Here is a 19,517-nt window from a genome sequence, read left to right as displayed (position 1 = left end):
CCTTGGCATCCCAACAGAGTCCCCCTGCAGGAGCCCTGAGGGAGATTCATAAGCACTCAGAGGCTGAGGAGGATGAAGAGTGATTCTGTACCAAAAGAGATGGTGGTCTTCCCCAAAGCCCAGCTCCTCCCACCTACAGAAACCCAGGGGGCACAGGCATGGGAAGGAGAAAGGGAATGGGCAGCTGTGCAGGAGGAGATCGAAGTCAGGTGCCAGCTCCAGCAAGCACAGCTCTGTGACCTTCGGGGTCCAAGCATCAGCAAGTGTATGTTGGGAGGCTACTTGGGGGCCCTGGGTCAGTCAGCCTCCCAGAAGGACAGAGCCAGGCTGCCCCAGGGAGCCTCACCACCAGAGTTCTTATCTTCCAGGAGAAACTGTAGCTGCCTCAGACACTTTCCAGACTCCCCAGTGATGCAAGAGCTGAAGAAAGTGAACTGGAACCTCCAGGTGAGCCCCGCCATCCATTAGGAGCACCCTCATGGACTCCCCAAGCAAGGACTCAGCACTTGTGTGTCCAGCAGGGCTTCATTGATAGACAACCACTCCCTAAGAGACAGCAGCCCTCAAAACATCTGTCCAGGGTAATTGAACAGCAAGCCAGGAAAGGGTGCAGGGAGAGACCCCAACGTGGAAGCTGGGAGTGGTCCGCCCTGAGTGGACACAGCACTGGGCCCCAGAGTGGACGCTATGTAATTTGGGCCATGCCTCTACCCAGGGGAGGAGGGATGGCAGCCACTGCACCTGCCTCCTACCTCTTCGCTTCCTTTCACCTCCCCTCCTTAAAAACAAAAGGCCTTACTTTTACCTCCCCCTCCTTCCCCGACACCCTCCTGCTCATGTGTACCTCTGCTCCTCGTCTGCCCTCTCTGGGGATGATCCATCTCCATTCAGGAGCAAGCCTTCTTCCTGCTCTAAAGCTTATCCCCAAATCAAGCTCAGTGTGCAGTTGATGGACCCCAGAGCCCTCTATGGTTCTTAGGGTTTTACATCTTGTCTCCTTTTCCCAGATGGATGTCAAGCTCCTTCAGGATAAGTACATCTAGCCTATGCCATTTACATTCCACACTCTGGCACTAAACAAATCCAACAACCAAAGGGCATGGACATTCTGGGGGGCTGGTGCTGAGATGCTCCCCATTTGAGCTGGGTCTAACAGGCCTCTGTATGCAGTGAGTGCCGGCTGGGCCTTGGAATGGAAGGGCCGGAGCCATGCACATGGGGCTCCTCTAACCAGGGCCTTTGGGTTCAACTCTGACCCTGACAGCTAGCAGAGGCTTTGGGATACAGGTGCTCAGTAAAGGATGCAGGAGGGATGTGAATGTGGGTCACACCAGCGTAGCTCCTTAAAGCCCTTTGTCTAGGGTGGGTTGACAGCAGTCACAAGCAAACCCAGGCAGCAGGAATAGACCCTCCCTGTCCAGTCCTAAGCAGCCTATCCCACCCCCAGAGTGGCATCTCCAGGTTGTCCTACCAGCAGAAGTACATGCAGCGTGAGGACTTTGCAGTTGTGGTGCAGCCTTTCTTCCAGAACACCTTCATCCCACTGAATGAGGTGAGCTGCAGGCCTGGCTGGGAGGCCATGTGGAGCCGCTGCTTGGGTGATGGGTGCATTTGCTTCATCCAGGTGGGCTTTTTGTTTATCACCATATTTGGGCTCCCAAGCATTGCTTTTTCTGCCTTTTGATGATGATTAGAATGAAGACAGACTTGGAAAGAAAGAGAATCAGTAGTGACCAAAGCCACTCTTACATTCACTGGACTAGGATGGAAGGGGGAAGCTTCATGACATTAGCATCATTGTTTTCCAACTTTCAGGGCAGGAAAGGGGATGGTCTGTGGGTAGCTACAGTTCGTGTCTTTTTTTTTAAGTTCCAAAATGTGGTTGCCCACCAGTTGGCAGCCGAGTTGAAAGGACAGACAGAGCAATGCCTGGGGCACCTTCCGGGGGAGCGGGAGGGGAGTGCTGTCAGGACTGCAACCTCCCTGTCTCTGATCACAGCTCGGGAGCAGCAGCCTCACCTTCTGGTCTGAAGACTGTCTCCACTTCTCGGAACGCGGGCACGCGGAGATGGCCATCGCGCTCTGGAACAACATGGTGAGTGGCTCAGGGCCTGGCGGGCTCATGTCCAGGACAACACGAAGCTATTGACTCCCACGGTGACAAACGTACTAACATGGCTCCTTTCTTCCCAAAGCTCAAAACTGGTGGCACACTTTATTTGTCCTGAGGTATTGTTTTCAAAACACGTGTGTATGCAACTCTTAGCAATGCCCAGGCACCGCAAAAGGATAACTCCGCACTCAGATACACTAAAAATTCTAGTTTCCTCCCCCTCACTGTGACCTCAGGCAAGTGATCTCTCTGGCTGTCTCTATTAACATCCATGGAACAGCGAAAATGATACAGAAAATTAGTTGAGATCAAGTGTACACTGCAGCCAGCACAGTAATTAGCTTTCAACACATATCAGCCCTATTAGCCTTCCAACACTCTGGTCTCAACACACTCCCAGCTATTATTTCTTTAGACAGAAAAAAGGAAAGATTCACACAGCTCAGTCTCCCAGGCTGAAACTCATTCCGTCCTTTCCCACGAGGGGAGGGGACCTTACGAAAAGAGCACACAACCCCGGGTCCACAAGGACACCTGGCCTTGTCCGCTCCTCTGCCACTGGCTGCCGAATGGTCAGCTGTGTTTGCAGTACTTGGCTAGTCCCCCAATACGTGTATCCTCTTGCTCAGACCAAATGAGACTCCTTCCCAATCCGGTAGCTTCCTTTGATCTAGGCTCAGCATGTAACCATGTAACCCAATCCTCGCCCTGACCTGTGTGTCCCCCTATTTGTTCCATGGTGACTACACAGTCTACACTTCTGCTCCTTCTATTGCAGTTTTAAGCTTGTGGTGTTTCTGCCAACCACCGCTGTGCAAATAGTCCCACACCTGTCAGGTCATCCAATATGTCCAGTATCTTCCTCAGCTGACTCACAAATGTTGACTTTCTCCTTAGCTACACCACCTCCTCCTCCCTAGCAACCTCTTCTCAGAGCAGCATGGGAGCAGGTTTTATCTTTGGCCTATATAAATGCAAACTCAGCTTTCCTCTACTGGTGTTGTCCTGGGGTTTTCCTTCTGTTGATATTATCTCTCTGCCCACTTGTAAAAATTTCCATCATCCTCTTTCACCCAGAACTCTGAATTGCCACCAAAATATCCCCACAGTATTTTTAAAAATTAGTTTGCACAATATAATTTCTAAGATCAGTTAGGTTTCTTTTATAGTTTGTTTTGAAGTCACGTTGTCCTTCAGTGGCTAAATCACATGTCTTCATTCCTTTTAAAATCACCCCAAAAGCTGGGTGTGGTGAGCCATGCTTGTAATCTCAGCACTCTGGGAGACTGAGGCAGGAAGACTGCAAGTTCAAGTCCCACCTGGGCAACTTAACAAGACCCTGTCTCAAAATTTAAGAATGTAAGAGGGTTGGAGATATAGCTCAGTGCAAAGGCCCTGGGTTCAATACCCAGTAGAGTCAACCAGTCAAATCCTCCCAGAGCGTAGGAATCCATTTTCTGTCCCATTTCACCCCAAGACCTCAGAGGAATCGATAGATTCCAAGAAGAGCCAGGACAGCTAAGACCTTGGGCTTTCCTTCCAGATTTTCCAGCCTTCCTACCTGGAAAGCCTGCTTCCTACCTTCTAAGCCTGCTTAAAGTTGGGACCCTCCAAGCGTCTCCTGAGACTCAATGGCCACAATGATGACTCAACCATGACAGAGTCCATGGCTTGTGCACACACACACCCGTGTGACTTAACAGTGTAGTTCTGGCCATCTCTTTCCAAGCAGCTTAGCAGTTCTTCCCATTCAGCCAGCTGAGAGGCTTTTATTTCATAGAGATAGGAAGGAGAGCTTCCGATATGAAAAGAAAAGGTGGACACTACCATGGAGCCCTGTTGGCGACAAGACTGCCCAGACATTGTCTCAGCTTTACCCCACACTTAAAAATAACAAAAACAAAGTAAAACAAAACTAAAATCATCCAAGAGTTTCTTATCCCGTGCTATATAATTTGGGGAAATAATTACAGAGTCCAATGTTTTCATCCCAAACCATCTCAGACACAAAGCTATATAGCATTGTGCCAACTTTCTCCATCTTCTTACTGGAATTTCTCCCCTACAGTGTACAGTGACATCAGATAAATAACAGATGGATGGATTCCAGCTCTGACAGCCTGAGAGGTCGTCTAGCCAGAGCATTTTGTGATTAAAATACAGATGTGAAGTAGTGTGCCCAGCACCACACAGCTGGTTAGTGCTACAGCAGGCATGAGAGTCCAGGTTGTCCACATCTTTCCCTAGTGTCCTGGCCACAACATCAACCTCCCCTCTGCTCCCAACCTGATAAACACATACCTAGCCAGTGAATTCATGTCTCACCACTGAGTCCTATGACATAGCGTCTGCAGGCTTTGGTGGATGTTCCCAGGGGGCAACGAATGCACTTCAAACTATTTCATCTCTTACTCCTCCTCTCTTAATAGCTCACACCTCCTTCTCCAGAGACCTTTGCAAAGGCAAAGCCAGAAGTACCAGCAACGCCAGGAGATGTTTTTAAGATAAAGACTTTCTCCTTTTTCTGAGGCTCATTCCTCCACTGATGCATGCTCTCTGCTCTAGAAATCCTACTCCAGCTAATAGTTACATCTCCTAATTGTCACCCCTCTCTCCAGACTTATAGCCCTTAGAACAGCAACTCTGTGCTCTGGCTGCATATTAGAATCATCTAGGGACTTCCAGAAGCAGCGGGCCCCAAACCACCTGAAAGCTCTTTGGCATAGCTAATAATACTGAGCATCTGTATTCCTGAGACCCAACAGTTTCACTCCGGGATATATCCCTGACAGAAAGGTATATACATGTTTCCACCAGAAGATACATGCAAGAAGTTTCATAGCAGCATTGCTCATAACAGTCCCAAACTAGAAACTCCCAAAATGCCCACTAAGAGTAGAATGAATAAAATGTTGGAACAGCAATACGATGGAATAGCTTATGTGATGAGAATAAGCAAACTTCAGTAACATGCAAATAAATACAAAATTCAAAGGCAAGCAGCTTATCATATAGTGTTAGAAATCAGCATGTTGTTCCCTTTTACTGGGAATGGATAGTACTAGATGAAGTTGGGGCCTGGCTTCCAAGTATTGGTAATATTCTGTTTATTGGTCTGGATGTTAATATGTTTGCTTTATCAAAATGATCAGCTGCTCATATGTGATTTCTTGTTTCTATGTGTATGTTAGCTTCCATAAATAATACTTAAAAAAAGAAAAAAAGCAGTGCCTGAATGTTCTTATCCCCAGAGATTCTGATTTAATTGGTCTAGGTGGATCCTGGGTTCAGCACTTAAAAAAAAGTTCTCAGATGATTTTAACATGCAGGACTTATGAACCACTCTTAGATGTAGTCTTTACAGGGCACTAAAAGAAGACCTGGCTAGGTCACACCCCTGCCTTCAGACTCCCAAGGTCCCATCTCCAGAGGAGACAGGCCAGGCCCTTAACACAGTGTACAGGCCTCTTGGGCCACCGTACCCATCAGCCTCTGCTCCCTCTTTGCAATCTGGTAACTTTCTGCACCACCTGTATAGTCTCATCCCTGTGTGTTTGCACTTGTTCATTTCCCTATCTTGGGTTGCCCTTCTCACCTCCTTGCCTACCCTCAGTGCTAGCTCAGGCCCCAGTTCCTGCAGGGACTGCCTGAGTCTCCAGGACAGGCTGGTAGCCACCAGATCCACTGCACTCTGCCTGCATTGTCAGTAGTTAGTGTCCAGTTCAGGAAAGGTTGGTGCTGGACAAAACAGCTCTACTTCCTGCAGCCACTCCCGATCTTTTTTGCATGTACTTTCCACACAGGTCTGATTGGCTTCCATTCCTCCATCCACTCATTCCACAACTATTTATCCAGCAGTGCTACAGGGTAAGGGCTGTTCCTGGAGCCAGGGATTCCACAGTGAAAAGGACAGTACCATCCCACTCCAGGGAGTAGACATTACAGTGGGGGAAAGATAAGTAATAAACAAGTCACCAAATACGTCAACGGGGTCTGACCATATTCAGGGCTTTAAAAAATAAAAGTCAAGCAGGGAGACAGGACACAAATCCAGCACTTGGAAGACAGGACAAGTGAACTGAGAATTAAATGTCAAGAGGTTGCTAGGCAGGCAGGAGTCTGGGGCCACTGTGTTCCAGGGAGAGGAAATTAGACCCGTGTGGGCCTGGACTCAGGAATGAGCTTGAAGTGCCTGGGGAACCTCCAGGCCAGCGAGACTGGAGGGAAGCAAGCGAGGTCAGAGGTGCAGGCAGGGGCCAGATCCCTGGCTGGCTCCAGACAGGAGAGCACTGTGCTCTGGTTTGCCCTCTGGCTGCAGTGTGGGGGTGCAGGGGAAGGACAGGAGGAGTCTGCTGGTCAGATTTAGGATGTGGTTGAGACTAGGGGAAGGAAAAGAGGAACAAAGAAGGGTTTCTTGTTTTGGGCCATCTGAGAAATTGAGCGGATGGTTGACTGGGAGAGAGAAATTCATCACAGATCAAGTTCTGTTTTAGACATGGGAAGTGGGAACTACCTTTCAGACAGCCGCATGGAGCTATCAGGGGAGCTGTTATCCACAGGAGCCTGGAGCTCACAGATGAGGGCAGGCTGGAGATTAAAAAATAGGGGGTTAGTAGCACTGATGTGTTACCAAAAAACCATAGGATTAAAATGCCCAATAATTATTTGGAAAAATGCTTGATATCTTTAGGTGTCAAGGAATGCAAATCCAAACTATACTGAGATTCCACCTCACCTGAGTCAGAATGGCTATTATCAAAAAATAAATACTGGTAAGGATGTAGAGGAAAAGGAACACTATACTATACACTGCCTAAGTTAGTACTGCCACTATGGAAAACAATGTGGAGATTCCTCAGAAAAGCTAAAAGGAGAACTACCATATGATCCAGCTATCTAAAGGAAATACCTGTGGGTGTGTATGTGAAGGAAATCAAATCAGCATACAAAAGAGACACCTGCATGCCTGTGTTTATTGTGGCACTATTCACAATAGCCACAACATGGAATCAGCCTGGGTCCCCATCCACAAATGAATGGATAAACATATCACACAATGGCGTATTATTTAGCCATGAAAAAGAATGAAGTTGTCATTTGCAGGAAAGAAAAAAAAAAAACAGCAGCAGACAAGTATTACGTTTTCTCTTGTATGTGAAAACTAAAAATTAAAACAAAAATAACCATGCCCATGGGATTAACTGAGAACTCCTATAGAAGAATGGGCAAAAAAGAGTCCAGCATTGGGCCAGAGGTTTAGCTCAGTGGTGCCAGTGCCTGCCTGGCAAGTGCAAGGTCCTGAGTTCGATCCCCAGCTCCGCAAAAGAAAAAGAGTGCAGCATCAACTGCCAAGTCCATGGGCATTCATTCTAGAGTGAGGAGAGTACAGAGTCCCAGAGTGGCAAGAAATGTTTCGAGGGAGGAGTCGCCTTGGACAGACACTGCTGAGAGGATCTGGCCACAGAGTGGTCATCGGTGACCTTGACTGCCATCAAGTGATGCAGACTGCAGACTGCAGACCACTTGAAATGGGCAGGAGAGGGGAAGGTTGGGAAGGGCAGGCAGCGACTACAGGAAACTCTCAGGAAGTCCTGAGGAGTCAGCCAACACAGCAAAAACTAGTGAGGGGGTCTGAGGCAAGGAGAGCGCAGGTGAGAGAATGGGAGGCGGTGGGGTGGATGGGAGCCAATGGGAAGGAGCAAGAGAAATGGATGCACTCATCCACCCAATCACAGCCTTCCTCTTCAAGAGTTCATATCCCTGAGAATCTGCTGGCCTGACCTTTAGCCTCCATTCTGCCCCTGGGTGGTTCTGTTACACTAGAACACAATCGCATTTCCTCAACTCTAAGAAAGTGGAAATGACGCTGTCTTACGTATGTAAGCCAGCCGCAGCTCACACGCTTTCCTGACATCTCATCTGATGCTCACAACAACCATACCTGGAGCTCTCGGGACCGCATGTTCCCCACCTTGGGGATGTTAAGTAGCCCGCATGGCACTGCATGGTCATTGTGGGCAGAGTCAGAACCCAGCCATCTGCCTACTGTGGTCAGCTGAGTCACCCTGGCATCTCTCCCAGGACCAGAGCTGCCCTTCCTCCTTTAATTGTGGTACTCAGGACTGGGTGCAAATGGTTTTAAGACAACAGAAAGTGAGCTCATGGGCTGGCTGTGGTCACCAGTTTGGACAGAGCCCTCTCACGTTCCACACTGGCAGTCCCTGGGGGTCAGGATCAGGCAGGAAGCAGGTGGTAGGATGGGTGGAGGCTAGGCATTCTGGATGGATACTGTGACCAGGTGAAAGTGCCACCTCTGTCCTTCCCCGTCTGGGCCACATGTCAGGGGCAGGCTACTGGCTAAAGACGCTGCTAAGATGAGCTTTCAGCTCATTCTCAGAGGTTCCCGAGTTGGAAAACATTCAGCACAACCCCCACCAAACCACAGTTAGTCCCGGGGATATTTCAAGTGAATCTTTTCATCCGTGTGATAAACACATAAAGCAGCTCAAGTGAGAATATTCCAGTTTCTTAAGGTTGACAAGCCAAGTGTAGTAAGAGTGTCATGGTAACCAATATGTTTTCAAAGTTTTCCTGAAATTGACTAGCCCCACGCACTTGGACAAGCTGGTAAATATGATTATCACCATTTTATAAAATTGAAAATACAGAGTCTGCAATCATTGCCTCCCACGAAGGGAACCAGGCGATGGCCGTTGTGGTCCCAGCTCTTCCAGAACATGCTCTGGACTCTGGACTCTGGACTGGTCACAGTGTCCTGGGCCTTGGTGTTCTCCTGGGTAAATCCAGGGGCATCAGCTCGGGGTCCTTTCCTGCTTAGACAAACTCAAACTTATCACTGTGTGAATCAGAAGCCAGTTCTGGTTCTGGCCCAGGGTTGGTTTCTGCCATGGATGTTGTCACACTGCTGGTTCCAACCTTCCCTTTGAAAGGGAGGGAATGCGACATAAGCTACTTCTGCACCAGAGAAGGCTCTCCCAGCTTTGGAGGGAATTAAGGTGTCTTTCTCTCTCCAGCTGGAACCAGTGGGCCAGAAGACGACCTTCAACAACTTCACCTACAGCCGAGCCAAACTCAAGTGCCCATCCCCTGTGAGTAAAAGTCCTGCCAGGTAGGGGAAAGTGAGGGTCCACTCACCTGGAGGCACAAAGGAGCCTTTGGAGGCCTCTGCTCACGGTCACTCACTGCCATCCTACTCAGCTCTCCTTTTCTCGTCGCCACTGGAATGCCCCAGCTCCTCGGGTGTGGCAGCCACTGAGCCGAGGAGAGAAGGCCCACCAGCCCCAGTGGTGTGAAGGAGTCATACAGGCAGGCAGCTAGTGAGCAAGGGCCTGGTGCCTGCAGCCATTCCTTACTGTTGTGAGGGGTCTGAGCATCCTGGGTCTTAGACATGCGTGGAGGAGCTCCGCAGGCACTGTAAGAGGAGCAAGGTCCAGTGTCTGTTCCCAGAGACCTCAGACCTCTTCCTCCTTCTCCATGCCCACTTCCCTCACCTGGACCTGACGCCACCCCAGTCTGTCTCTCCAGCTCTCTTCTCTCCCTTCTCCATCACCCTACATTTGCTTCCTAGAAAGTAACCCCAGCCTTTCCCAGGTGTTGAAATCCTTGCCTGGGCCCTACTGCCCAGGCCCAGAGTCCGGAGAGGAGGCCCCTCTGTTATGCACTCTACACTCCTGGCAGATGGTTACACTTCCCAGATGAGCCCCGTGATTTCTGTCTGTGTTTTTACTTCTCCCCTCTGCTCCTGGTGGCTCACCTCCCCTCTCTGCCTGTGAAGACGTTTACCTCCTCCTAAGCCCAGCTGGTCCTATCTCTGGATTGTGATTGCACCCTGACTTTCTCTACTGTTCCTGCCCTAGATGTACCCCTATGGTGATCTCCCTTCTCTGCTTCTATGCTTTCTCCTTTGTGTTTGGTTGTTTCTGTACATGTCTCATTTCCTATTGGGTAATGATAGCAGATCTTCCGTCTTAACCCTCAGATACTTGACTTGGCCCCTGGCCTGTGACCCTACAGAGCAGGCACTCAATTAGTGTTCACTGAGAGAGAAAATGAGGGGGAAAGGAAGTAAAGGACCTGGGAAGGCAGAGCCAGCTGTGCTCTTGCAGAGACTGCCCCTGGGCCCTTGGCACTCTGGGATGGGAGGCAGGAATAGTAGTGACCAGTGTCCCGTAGTGATCTGGAGGACAGTAGGAGCTCTGCCAGCTGCCAACAGGACTCAAATAGACTGTCACCTGTCAGTCCCCCATCTTTCAAAGACAGACTTGCCAGGAAAGGAGATGCTGGGGAGAAATTAAGGGGAGGTCACGGCTGGATGCTGACCTAAGAGACCCTAACCCTCGTACAGAAGGTTCCTGCACGTGTAAATGGTGGCACTGCACACAGGGGAGGGATGGGAAAACATGCGAGGTTATCGTGCTCATCAGGGCTGGGGACTAAGCACACAGACAAGTGGATGACCTCTGACCCTCCTGTTCTCCTCTGTAGGAGAGCCCTTACTTCTACACCCTTCAGAATAGCCCATTACACCCAGACCAGGCCGCAGAAGCCTCCAGTGTACTCTACTGGACCGTGCCAGTGGCGGCAGTAGGTGGCCTCATGGTAGGTGGCCTCATGATCAGTGTCCTCGTGGTGAGCGTGTGGAGAGCCATTGGAAGTCACCAGAAGAAAGCTCCCCCAGTGAGCCGGGGGGTTTCCAGCTTCTAGGCCCTCGCGAGCAGATCCCCAGCCACACTCCTCACCAGCCCTCTCCTGCAGCAGTTCTGGCCACCAGCTTCAACACCTGGTGACATAGGAAGTCAAAGGGACCATCATGACTTCTTTCAGGCCTCTGCTCCTGGAATTGGCAAATTTAATAAAGAGCAAACCCATTATGTTCTCAGCTTAGCCTGCTTGCAGCCCTCACCTCTACCTGCCGAGCACATGGGTGGGAGAGCCCAGGTCTCTCAGTCCTGCCTTGGGCACAGCTGCCTAAGGGATGCAGGCCAGAGCCTGGACCGGCCCTGGCCGGCTCTGTCTCAACACCGAGATAAATGAACCCTCCCTCACCAAACCCACAGATTTAAAGGTCAGGAAAATGCTGGTCACCAGGTGGTAGCTACACTTTCGGAGCTGGCTGGCCACTATCCAATTCTGTCTGGCACATGACTGGTTGCCACCTCTTTCGTTTTGTACCCAGGACAATGTGAGTACTGTGGAGTCTCCATGGCTGTGTATGTCACAGCCTGGCCAAGAACACAAACCTCAAAAAGCAGAGGCTATGTGACAGTGTGTAATCAAGTACTGGGGCATCCATAGGTAGATGTTTCTGGCTGCCTTAGAGACTTAGGAAAAATGCCCCTGGAAGAGGGCAATTTTGACATGTTACTTGCGGGGGAAAGGAATATGTCATATGTCCTCAACCTGATTTTCTCACAGTGCTAAGTTAGGCAATAATTCTTAGTTCTACATTAGGGTTTTCAGAGAAGCCTAGAGAGTCTAAAAATAAAAGCTGAGCCTATATTTTTCTTGAGCTCCTCCTAGGGCCAAGGCCCTGCCCTGGATGCCCTGTGCGATTCTCTCTCGCTCTGCACATAAGCCCTGGCAGAACGTATGCAAACTTTTGGAAGCTGTGGTGGTGTCACATCACTGCGAATGCACTCAACACCACTGAGTTGTTCGCTTTTTAAAAAATTGTATGTCATGTACATCTCACCTCCATAAAAACAAAGAATCCAGGAAGATATCATTATCCCTCTGACCCAAAGCCTGGGATGACAAAGAACCTGAGTCAAGAACCTCAGTCACATCGACTAAATGTGCAGCCTTTGGGGCTGACCCCAGTGTCTCAGGGTATCCATTCTGCTTTTCTCACAGCACTTTTGAAAAAGCAGCTCCTGGGTATAAAGGTACTCTAACTCTTCCGTACTGCACAACTAGAAATGAGAAGTCTTCTCCAAAGGGTCAGGGTAGGTCCCAGCTGTCAGGAGAAGAGCAGAAGCCTAGAGATGGGTCTGGGGAGCTGAAGCTTGCAGATGAGGACTACCTGCCTTCCTTTCGTGCGAGTCCATCTCTCATTTTGAAAACACAGAAGAGAGGACCCACACTTGGTTTCAGAGTTCTCTAGGCTTCTGTTCCTATCTCAGCAAAATGGGAGCACCATACCTTTTCCTACTCCTCCTCTGGACTGAAAATGTAAGGACTGAGTCACACATCCTAGATTGCACTTGAGGGTTAAAACCATGTTGCAGTCAGTCAAGATAAACCATTAAATCCAGGAGTTTAAAACCACACCTTTCCCCACCTACCCACTCAGTTCCTATTCCTCTAGTAGCTTCCATTTCAAAAACTCCTGAAATTCACATCCACAAGTCTGCCCTCATCTGAGGGCTGAGGGATAGAATTCACACTATCTAAATAATCCAGGCTGAAAAATGTAAAAAGGGATCCCAGGCTGGTTAACCAAGGAGCACTTGGCAAAAACAGAGAAACCCTTTCCCTTCCAGAGGGACGCAACCACACACCAGACCCAAATTCCCACCAGATAAATTCTGAAAAAGCCAAAAATCAAAAATATGGGCTGGGGATTTAGCTCAGTGGTTCCTGGCGCCTGCCTCAAAAGCATAAGGTCCCGAGTTTGATCCCCAGTAACAAAAAAACAAAAACAAAAACAAAAATACATGAGCACCTACTTGTAACTGGTGGTATTATATAAGTTGCACCTTCCTAATGGAGAAATCCAAAATGCTCCAAAACCTGAAAACTTTTAAGCACCAACTTTACAGCACAAGTGGAAAATTCCACACCTGACCTCATGGGATGAGTGATAATACAAGTATACTGAAAACATTGTATAGAATTACTTTCAGGCTATGTGTATATGAAACAAATGAATTTTGTGTTTAGACCTGGGTCACATCCTCAAGCTATCTCACTATGTATTTCCCAGAATCTGGGGGAGGGGATCTTAAATCCAAAACACCTCTGGTCCCAACCATTTCGCGTAAGAGATATTCAACCTGTATGCACTGGATATATGCCATGTTCCTGTCTTTTAGGAAAATAGTCTAATTAGGACAACACCCAAAGCCAGGTCATGAACAAAGCCACCAAATCCTGAGGAAACTACACACTGGTGTGTGCTTTAGAGAGGCTTTTAAATTCAAAAAAGAAATTAATGTGGATTAAATTTTGTCAAAGCTTTGGAACTTTAATTGAGCTCTGAAAGATGAAGAGATGATTTGGTTAGAGGCCCAAGAAAATGAGCCCATGGTGTGTCTAATGAATATTGACAAGAAAGGCATAAAAAGTGAAAACGGAGGAGCCAGATGGTTGGATTAGAAGAACACTGCGGAAATAGGAAGGGGGTGATTGCACTTCCGCGGCTATGATGGTTGTAGTATCAGGCTACCTTTGATTTGCAACTATAACTGTTAGAAAAGATTGATACAAAGAAAAATATCCTAATAAAAGTTGGCATACATAGTTATAGTACTTGCACTGGGACAGGCACCCTAGTGCATAATGATGACACTTTGCTCACCCTTGCTTTCTTTTTATGGACAAGGAAACTACGACTCAGAAGAGGGCAGTGGCTCAGTTATACTTTCATCACAAACTGGAAATGAATGCTGGTGTCCAGGGTAGGAGAATAACCCCAAAATATAGTATATGTGCTGCTGAAGCAAGCACAATCACCCCAAAATATAAAGCCACCAACTCCAGCAGTGAATTGGGCCAAATTGCAAATAAATGTGGTATAAAAGAAGAATCTAGAAAAAGAGTCATTATCTCTCTAAGGTAATAATGGCCCCACCATCCCTCTTTCAAATTGGTCTGAAGAACTCAAACATCTCTGATTAGTAATGTGATTTTTTAGAAAATTAACTTTAGAAACTATGATTTATTTTTTTAGCATATACAGTGTGTGGAGTTATAGCAGCTAGTAAGTCTTTTAATTAGAAAAGTGAATAAACAATCCTTGTGAGAACCAGATATAACAGGCAAGACTGGACCCACAATGTTTTACATAATAATAGCATTGAAGAAAGACCTTGGATATGTTGCTTAAGTGTGGGAATATGTTCTGAGAAATGCATTGTTAGGTAATTTTGTCACTGTGTGATCATGGAATTGACTTACACACACTGAGGTCAAGGTCAATCAGTCTTGGTCTGGATACAATCAACAGATGTAGTAAACACAAGACGAACAAGGACACTGTTGGGGTAATGCGGCATACTGTTTTACAGTACACACACACCCCGAGAACCAGGGATTGAACTCAGGACCTTGTGCTTCCCAGGCAGGTGTGGCACCACTGAGCTACATCCCCAGCCCTACAGTAAACTTTTTAAGTAGAAAGAATACACTCCAAAATAATGATAAAAAGTACAGTACAGTAAATCCATAAACCAATAACATAATTATTACTATCAAGTATTATGTCCTGTACATAATCGTGTGTGCTATACATTTATACATATAGGCAGATTTATGAAAGAAGAACCAAATAGAACTACTTGACTAGAGCCCAGACATTATCTTGTCATTAAAGAAAAATAAACTTCAACAGATGTGTTCAAGCAATAGGAGAGGCACTTTGGGAACCAACACTTAGTGCATGTGGACTGAATACTGGACACTGCTTTATAGCAGTAAATCTGTATTACTCAGTAATCCTCATAATCCACCAATTGCTATTATCTTGATCTTACAGATAAAAGAACAGATCCTGCGGATTTTCAGTCTTTTGTAAAAATTAAATGAGATAAAAACAAGTTTAAAAATAGGTTTTCAACAATTCACTCCCTCCCTCATTCCCATATCAGCATTTACTCCAATATATGATCCAAGAACTTTGTAAAATAATCATACTGATTGAAAGACTTGGCAGCCTATATTTTACAAAGCACTTGAATACATTCTCATTGGATCCATACCACAAATTTACAAGATAAGCAAAGTACATTATTAGGAAAAAGTATCCCAAACTTGGGAATAAGTGAAAAAATATCCTGTTAATGGTTAACAGCCACGTCTAAGAAATGGGTGTCTAAAATGTATCTGTGTTTATTTTTGCTGTTCACTATTTGATTAGAGCCCAGACACTATAAAGTCATGTTGATTTGTGGACCTCTGACTACTGAAAAGAAAACCTCAGGGTTATGGTTTCCTGGCCATGTGGGATGTTGACCAGTTTTGAATTAGCAGAAGCAGTACAGCTGGTCAGGGTCCAGTGAGAGGCGGTCACTCGAGCATGCACCACCATGTCTCCTGGCAGTGTTCAGAAGACTCGTCACTGTAGGCTTGTTCCATGATCCTGGCAGCTGGCACTGCAACCTGCCAAGGGTCCTTCTGACTCCTCGAGGGGCTCTGGACCACCCCATGAGTCTGATGCATCAGCCAGAAATAAGCATGCTATGGCAGACCAGTTTCAGACAGCACTGGGCAGCAGGTACAGGGAAGGAAGAGAGGCAGGTAAAATGAGAAGAAATGGAGGCATCCCCTAAATGTATTCCCAGAACAGTGTTTTGGACATTTGGATTTCATTTTTCATAATCAACTACAATCTCAAGCACAATCAGGGTCGGTGATTAAAGAATCTGCTCTGCCTGGAGAGTTGGGGAATTGGGGATTAGATGAAGCAAAAGAGGATTCTAATCCCGTTATTAGAATGACCCTATTTCTCTAGTTGTAATAAAATGGGAGGATGCCTACCCCAAAAGACTGGATTACAGAAGGAGCTGAATGAAAGGGTCTGCAACAGAGCAGATGCCTGAAGAACAGAAGCTGTAATCATTCCTGTGTGCCAGCCTGGGCTGTAAGCACATTCATCAGTCCTACCGCTCCTAGCCTCTGTAGTGTATCACCTACCCTGGTTCTCGATAGGTTTTCAACCTAAGTCTGGAATAACATTGTTGGCCCTCTGTTTCTAGCAAAGGTGCAGGCAGCCTAACCTGGGTGCTTCCAGGGAAGCCTCTCTGTTGGGAGGAACAACTGAAGCAGCAATCTGGGTCCCACACTTGGGGCTGGGCAGGGTGGCCACAGGGCACAGCGCTGACTTTTGTTTTGGTTTTGTTTTGGGGGTTTTTGGTACCAGGGATCGAACTCAGGACCTTGCACTTGTGAGGCAGGTGCAGCTCCACTGAGCTAAATCCCCAGCCCCCTTTGGTGAGCATTGTTAAAATTCAATTCGGAATGGTCTGTCTTTACTGGTGTCCCAACAGGCCAATGGGAGAAGCTGATGGTGCAGCCTCCTTGAGCTTGCATCTTGTGTGGGCCAAAGCCAAGGTCTAGGAAGGAAGGGAGGGCAGTGTCTCACAGCCCGGCCCCCTCAGTCCCAGATCATCCTGGGAGGCAGCTGCCTTCTCTGCCCACTTCCCCAGGGGACTTTGTAATACAACTCTTCACAGTGTGGGTGGAGGTTAGGGTTGTTTCTAGGCTTGGTTTCAGGGGTAGCAGTGGGCCACCAGGGCTGGCCATCAGTTGGAGCAAGTCCCCCAAGGTGGCCCTGCTGGGACTATGCCATCTTGGCCTGAACCAGAGGCCAGTGACATAATTTTCAAGGCTCAGTGTGAAATTAAAATACAAGGCCTTTGGTTTAAAACTAGGAATTTTATGACAGCAACAGCAAGCATGAAACCCAGCATGAGGTCCTTCTGAACACGGGGCCCTGTGTGACTCACAAGCCACATACTCACCAGGCTGGCCCTGCCTAGACCATTTAGTGCCAGAGTGACAAGCCGTTACTGTACTTCTGTCCCCTGCGTGGGCAGAAAAAAGGAGCCGAGAGGTGTCAGCCCTCCTAGAGAGGAAGGTGCCCCAACCCCGAGGCAAAGGCCAGGAGGGAGCCCCACAGGGGAGCTTGGTTTTTTCCACTTGCTGGGAAAACAGCTCAGCATTCACCTCCTGGGACCGGCAGATCGACAGAGTCATTATATACGAAGCTTCAAGTTCAACCTTTTTTTCCGGTTCTATTTTAGTAACCAATTTTGCACAACAGGGCATAGCACCAGGCTGCCTTTGGGTCTGAAATCCCCTGGAGGGAGGAAGGAAACTGTAAGGCTTTCTGAATTCTCCCCAGGCCACCACGCCCCTTCCGGAAGGGATCACGTTGGGAAACCTACCCCACTGGCATTGCAAACTGCCTCACCTTTCTCAGAGCTACGGTTAAACTGTGGGGAGTCCCAGGGAGGAAAGCACAGGGCCTGGCCTGGCACGGAGAGGGTGCCAACAAAGCTTTCAATTCTTAGGAGCATTCTAGGAGCTGCCTCAGTTTCATAGTTTATTTGATTGCGTTTCTTGCGCTGCTACATGCTGTTTATTGATTTAGTGCTATGGTCCTCCCAAATTGATACCGATGTCGTTCCTATGACAAAGACCTCGACCAATCCATGCCTCCCTTCCCGGGGGGGGGGGGGGGGGGAGAAGCTCCTCACAAGCCCCGAGCAGGAGGAGGTCACAGGCCTGCCACCACATGCAAGGACCCCGCTTCTCCACTGTACCTCCCCAGCAGAAACTGTTGACACACGCACCCCAATATGGAGATTACGTATAAATTTTATATGTATTGCTAGAATACAAATCATAAAACAGTCACAAAAATAGAAATTTTTTTTTTTTTTTTGGTACTAGGGATCAAACTCGGGTCCTTGTGCTTTCGAGGCAGACGGCGGAACCACTGAGCTAAATCCCCGGCCCCAAAATAGAAATTTTTGAACAAGATACAGATGAAATAAGCATTTTGCTTTGGCTAAAATGATACTATTCGGGGGAGAGCATTTTGACAAGTATGTTTCATTATGTCTAAAATCTTGATTTAAAACAGCGTTACTTTTATTTCTAAACTTGATTTCAAAGGTCAGCATGGCTGAAAAGTTTCCTTACAAAGATAGGTACCTACAAATGGAAGATGTACCTTGTTGGTTATGTTGATGAAATTGTGATTCTCAACTATCTGAAGATTTGGGGCTAGGGCTGTAGCTCAACAGTACAGCTTTTGTCTAGCATGCTCAAGACCCTAAGTTTGATCCCCAGCACGGGAAGAAAAAAAACTATACAGACTTTTGTTGAAATGTCACTTGTGAATTACTCTTCTGCCTGATGTCAATTTGTGCATGGTGGGTGGACAAAATAATTGGAAGGTGTTGCATTTTTGCAAAGGGTTCAAACTTCACCAATATGCTTCCTTTTGAAATTTTTGAAATACCATTTGATAAGTTTATTTCCAAGATTTTTTTTTTGGTACCGGAGATCGAACTCAGGTCCTTGAGCTTGAGCAGCAGGCGGCAAAACCACTGAGCTAAACTCCCAGCCCCTTCCAAGATTTTTAATGTACACAAATATGAGAATATTGTCAGAGCCCATCATTTCCAGCTGCAGCATCATATAAAAGCAGCAAATTTCCTGATATCTGCCCTGACTTTCATTTTTAAAAAGCACTTTCGTGTCCACACTACCAAATTACTTTCAAAAAATAATTGTTTCCTCTCTGTTCTTAGCAAATGAGTTTATATTTTTGAAAATATTTGTTAGGTGACATATTACTGACAACAGAATTGTCATCAGAGAAGGTCAACATGTTTGAAAAAAGTTGTTTATGATTAAAAATGCATAATTAATCTTCAAGCTTAATGGCTCTTACAAGCGCTTTGCCAACATACTTTCAGGGTGACCACCTAATCTCATCACAGAGCATTGTTGGAATTCCGTGTACCTCGCAAGTCTTATCTTCGTGACAGTTTCCACATGGATGATATCCTATCACACACTGGGCACTTCTGACTTTGCTGTTTAGCTTGCCAGTAAATACCACAGCAAAAGAATCTCATTTATGGCTCTGTATTTGTATTCTTACCCAAGAATCTTTTGATTTTAGTTAAAGCAATAACTATTAGTTAGGACACTTCCACTGTTTTTCCAAAGCCAAGTTTTATAGTTGGTGCTAGGGACTGAACCCAGGCCTTCACAATGCTAAGCAACCTTGTACTCTACCACTGAGATACACCCTCAGCCAGAAAGCATAGTTTGTGTTAAAGTAGTAATTTTCTCCTGAGAATATATCTTCAGTGGTACATTTTTTAATTTAATGGTACACATATACAGCAATTCTATGTATATTTCATAACTGAATCAATCCCACAAATATCTTAGGCTGAGACATGTTTTTAATCTATATTTTGGCCAGCTGCCAAATGCTTCATAATTTGGTCTAACACTTGGAAATGTTTCCATGTATGTCCAACAGTGCGTGCAGGGAAATACCTGTCCTTTTTGTTGCTATGTGATTTTCCTTGTTTCATTTAATTATTATGGCATGAGGCACTTTACCACTACTAGTAAGAAACTTAAAAGGGGAGGGCAAAGGGGAAAAAAAAGAAAGCTTTTAAACATTTGTGACACTTAT

The 19,517-nt window shown here is 46.9% G+C and overlaps 1 protein-coding gene across 6 annotated transcripts in view; it reads left to right on the top strand.

Moving 5' to 3' along the window:
- Positions 1 to 17,885, top strand: part of Plb1 (phospholipase B1) — a 134,546-nt gene extending 116,661 nt beyond the window's left edge. For 5 of the 6 annotated variants that reach the window (XR_015453213.1, XM_021253651.2, XM_021253650.2 and 2 more), the window contains 5 exons: positions 369 to 447; positions 1,448 to 1,552; positions 2,000 to 2,095; positions 9,148 to 9,222; positions 10,619 to 11,008. Coding sequence is in view for 5 of the 6 variants with exons in the window: in XM_021253651.2 (XP_021109310.2) it covers positions 369 to 447; positions 1,448 to 1,552; positions 2,000 to 2,095; positions 9,148 to 9,222; positions 10,619 to 10,837 (574 nt within the window). In the remaining variant the exon portion in view is untranslated. Of the gene's footprint in view, positions 1 to 368; positions 448 to 1,447; positions 1,553 to 1,999; positions 2,096 to 9,147; positions 9,223 to 10,618; positions 11,009 to 17,746 lie in introns of those variants that run through there. The other variant, XM_087216507.1, reaches the window with a different exon arrangement.
- Positions 17,886 to 19,517: the final 1,632 nt, after the last annotated feature.

Source organism: Heterocephalus glaber, unplaced genomic scaffold (assembly GCF_053883595.1).
Source record: "Heterocephalus glaber isolate CG9 unplaced genomic scaffold, H.glaber_assembly_v1.0 deba00001457, whole genome shotgun sequence".
Lineage (NCBI taxonomy): Eukaryota > Metazoa > Chordata > Mammalia > Rodentia > Bathyergidae > Heterocephalus > Heterocephalus glaber.
This window is presented reverse-complemented; position numbering and strand designations above follow the sequence as displayed.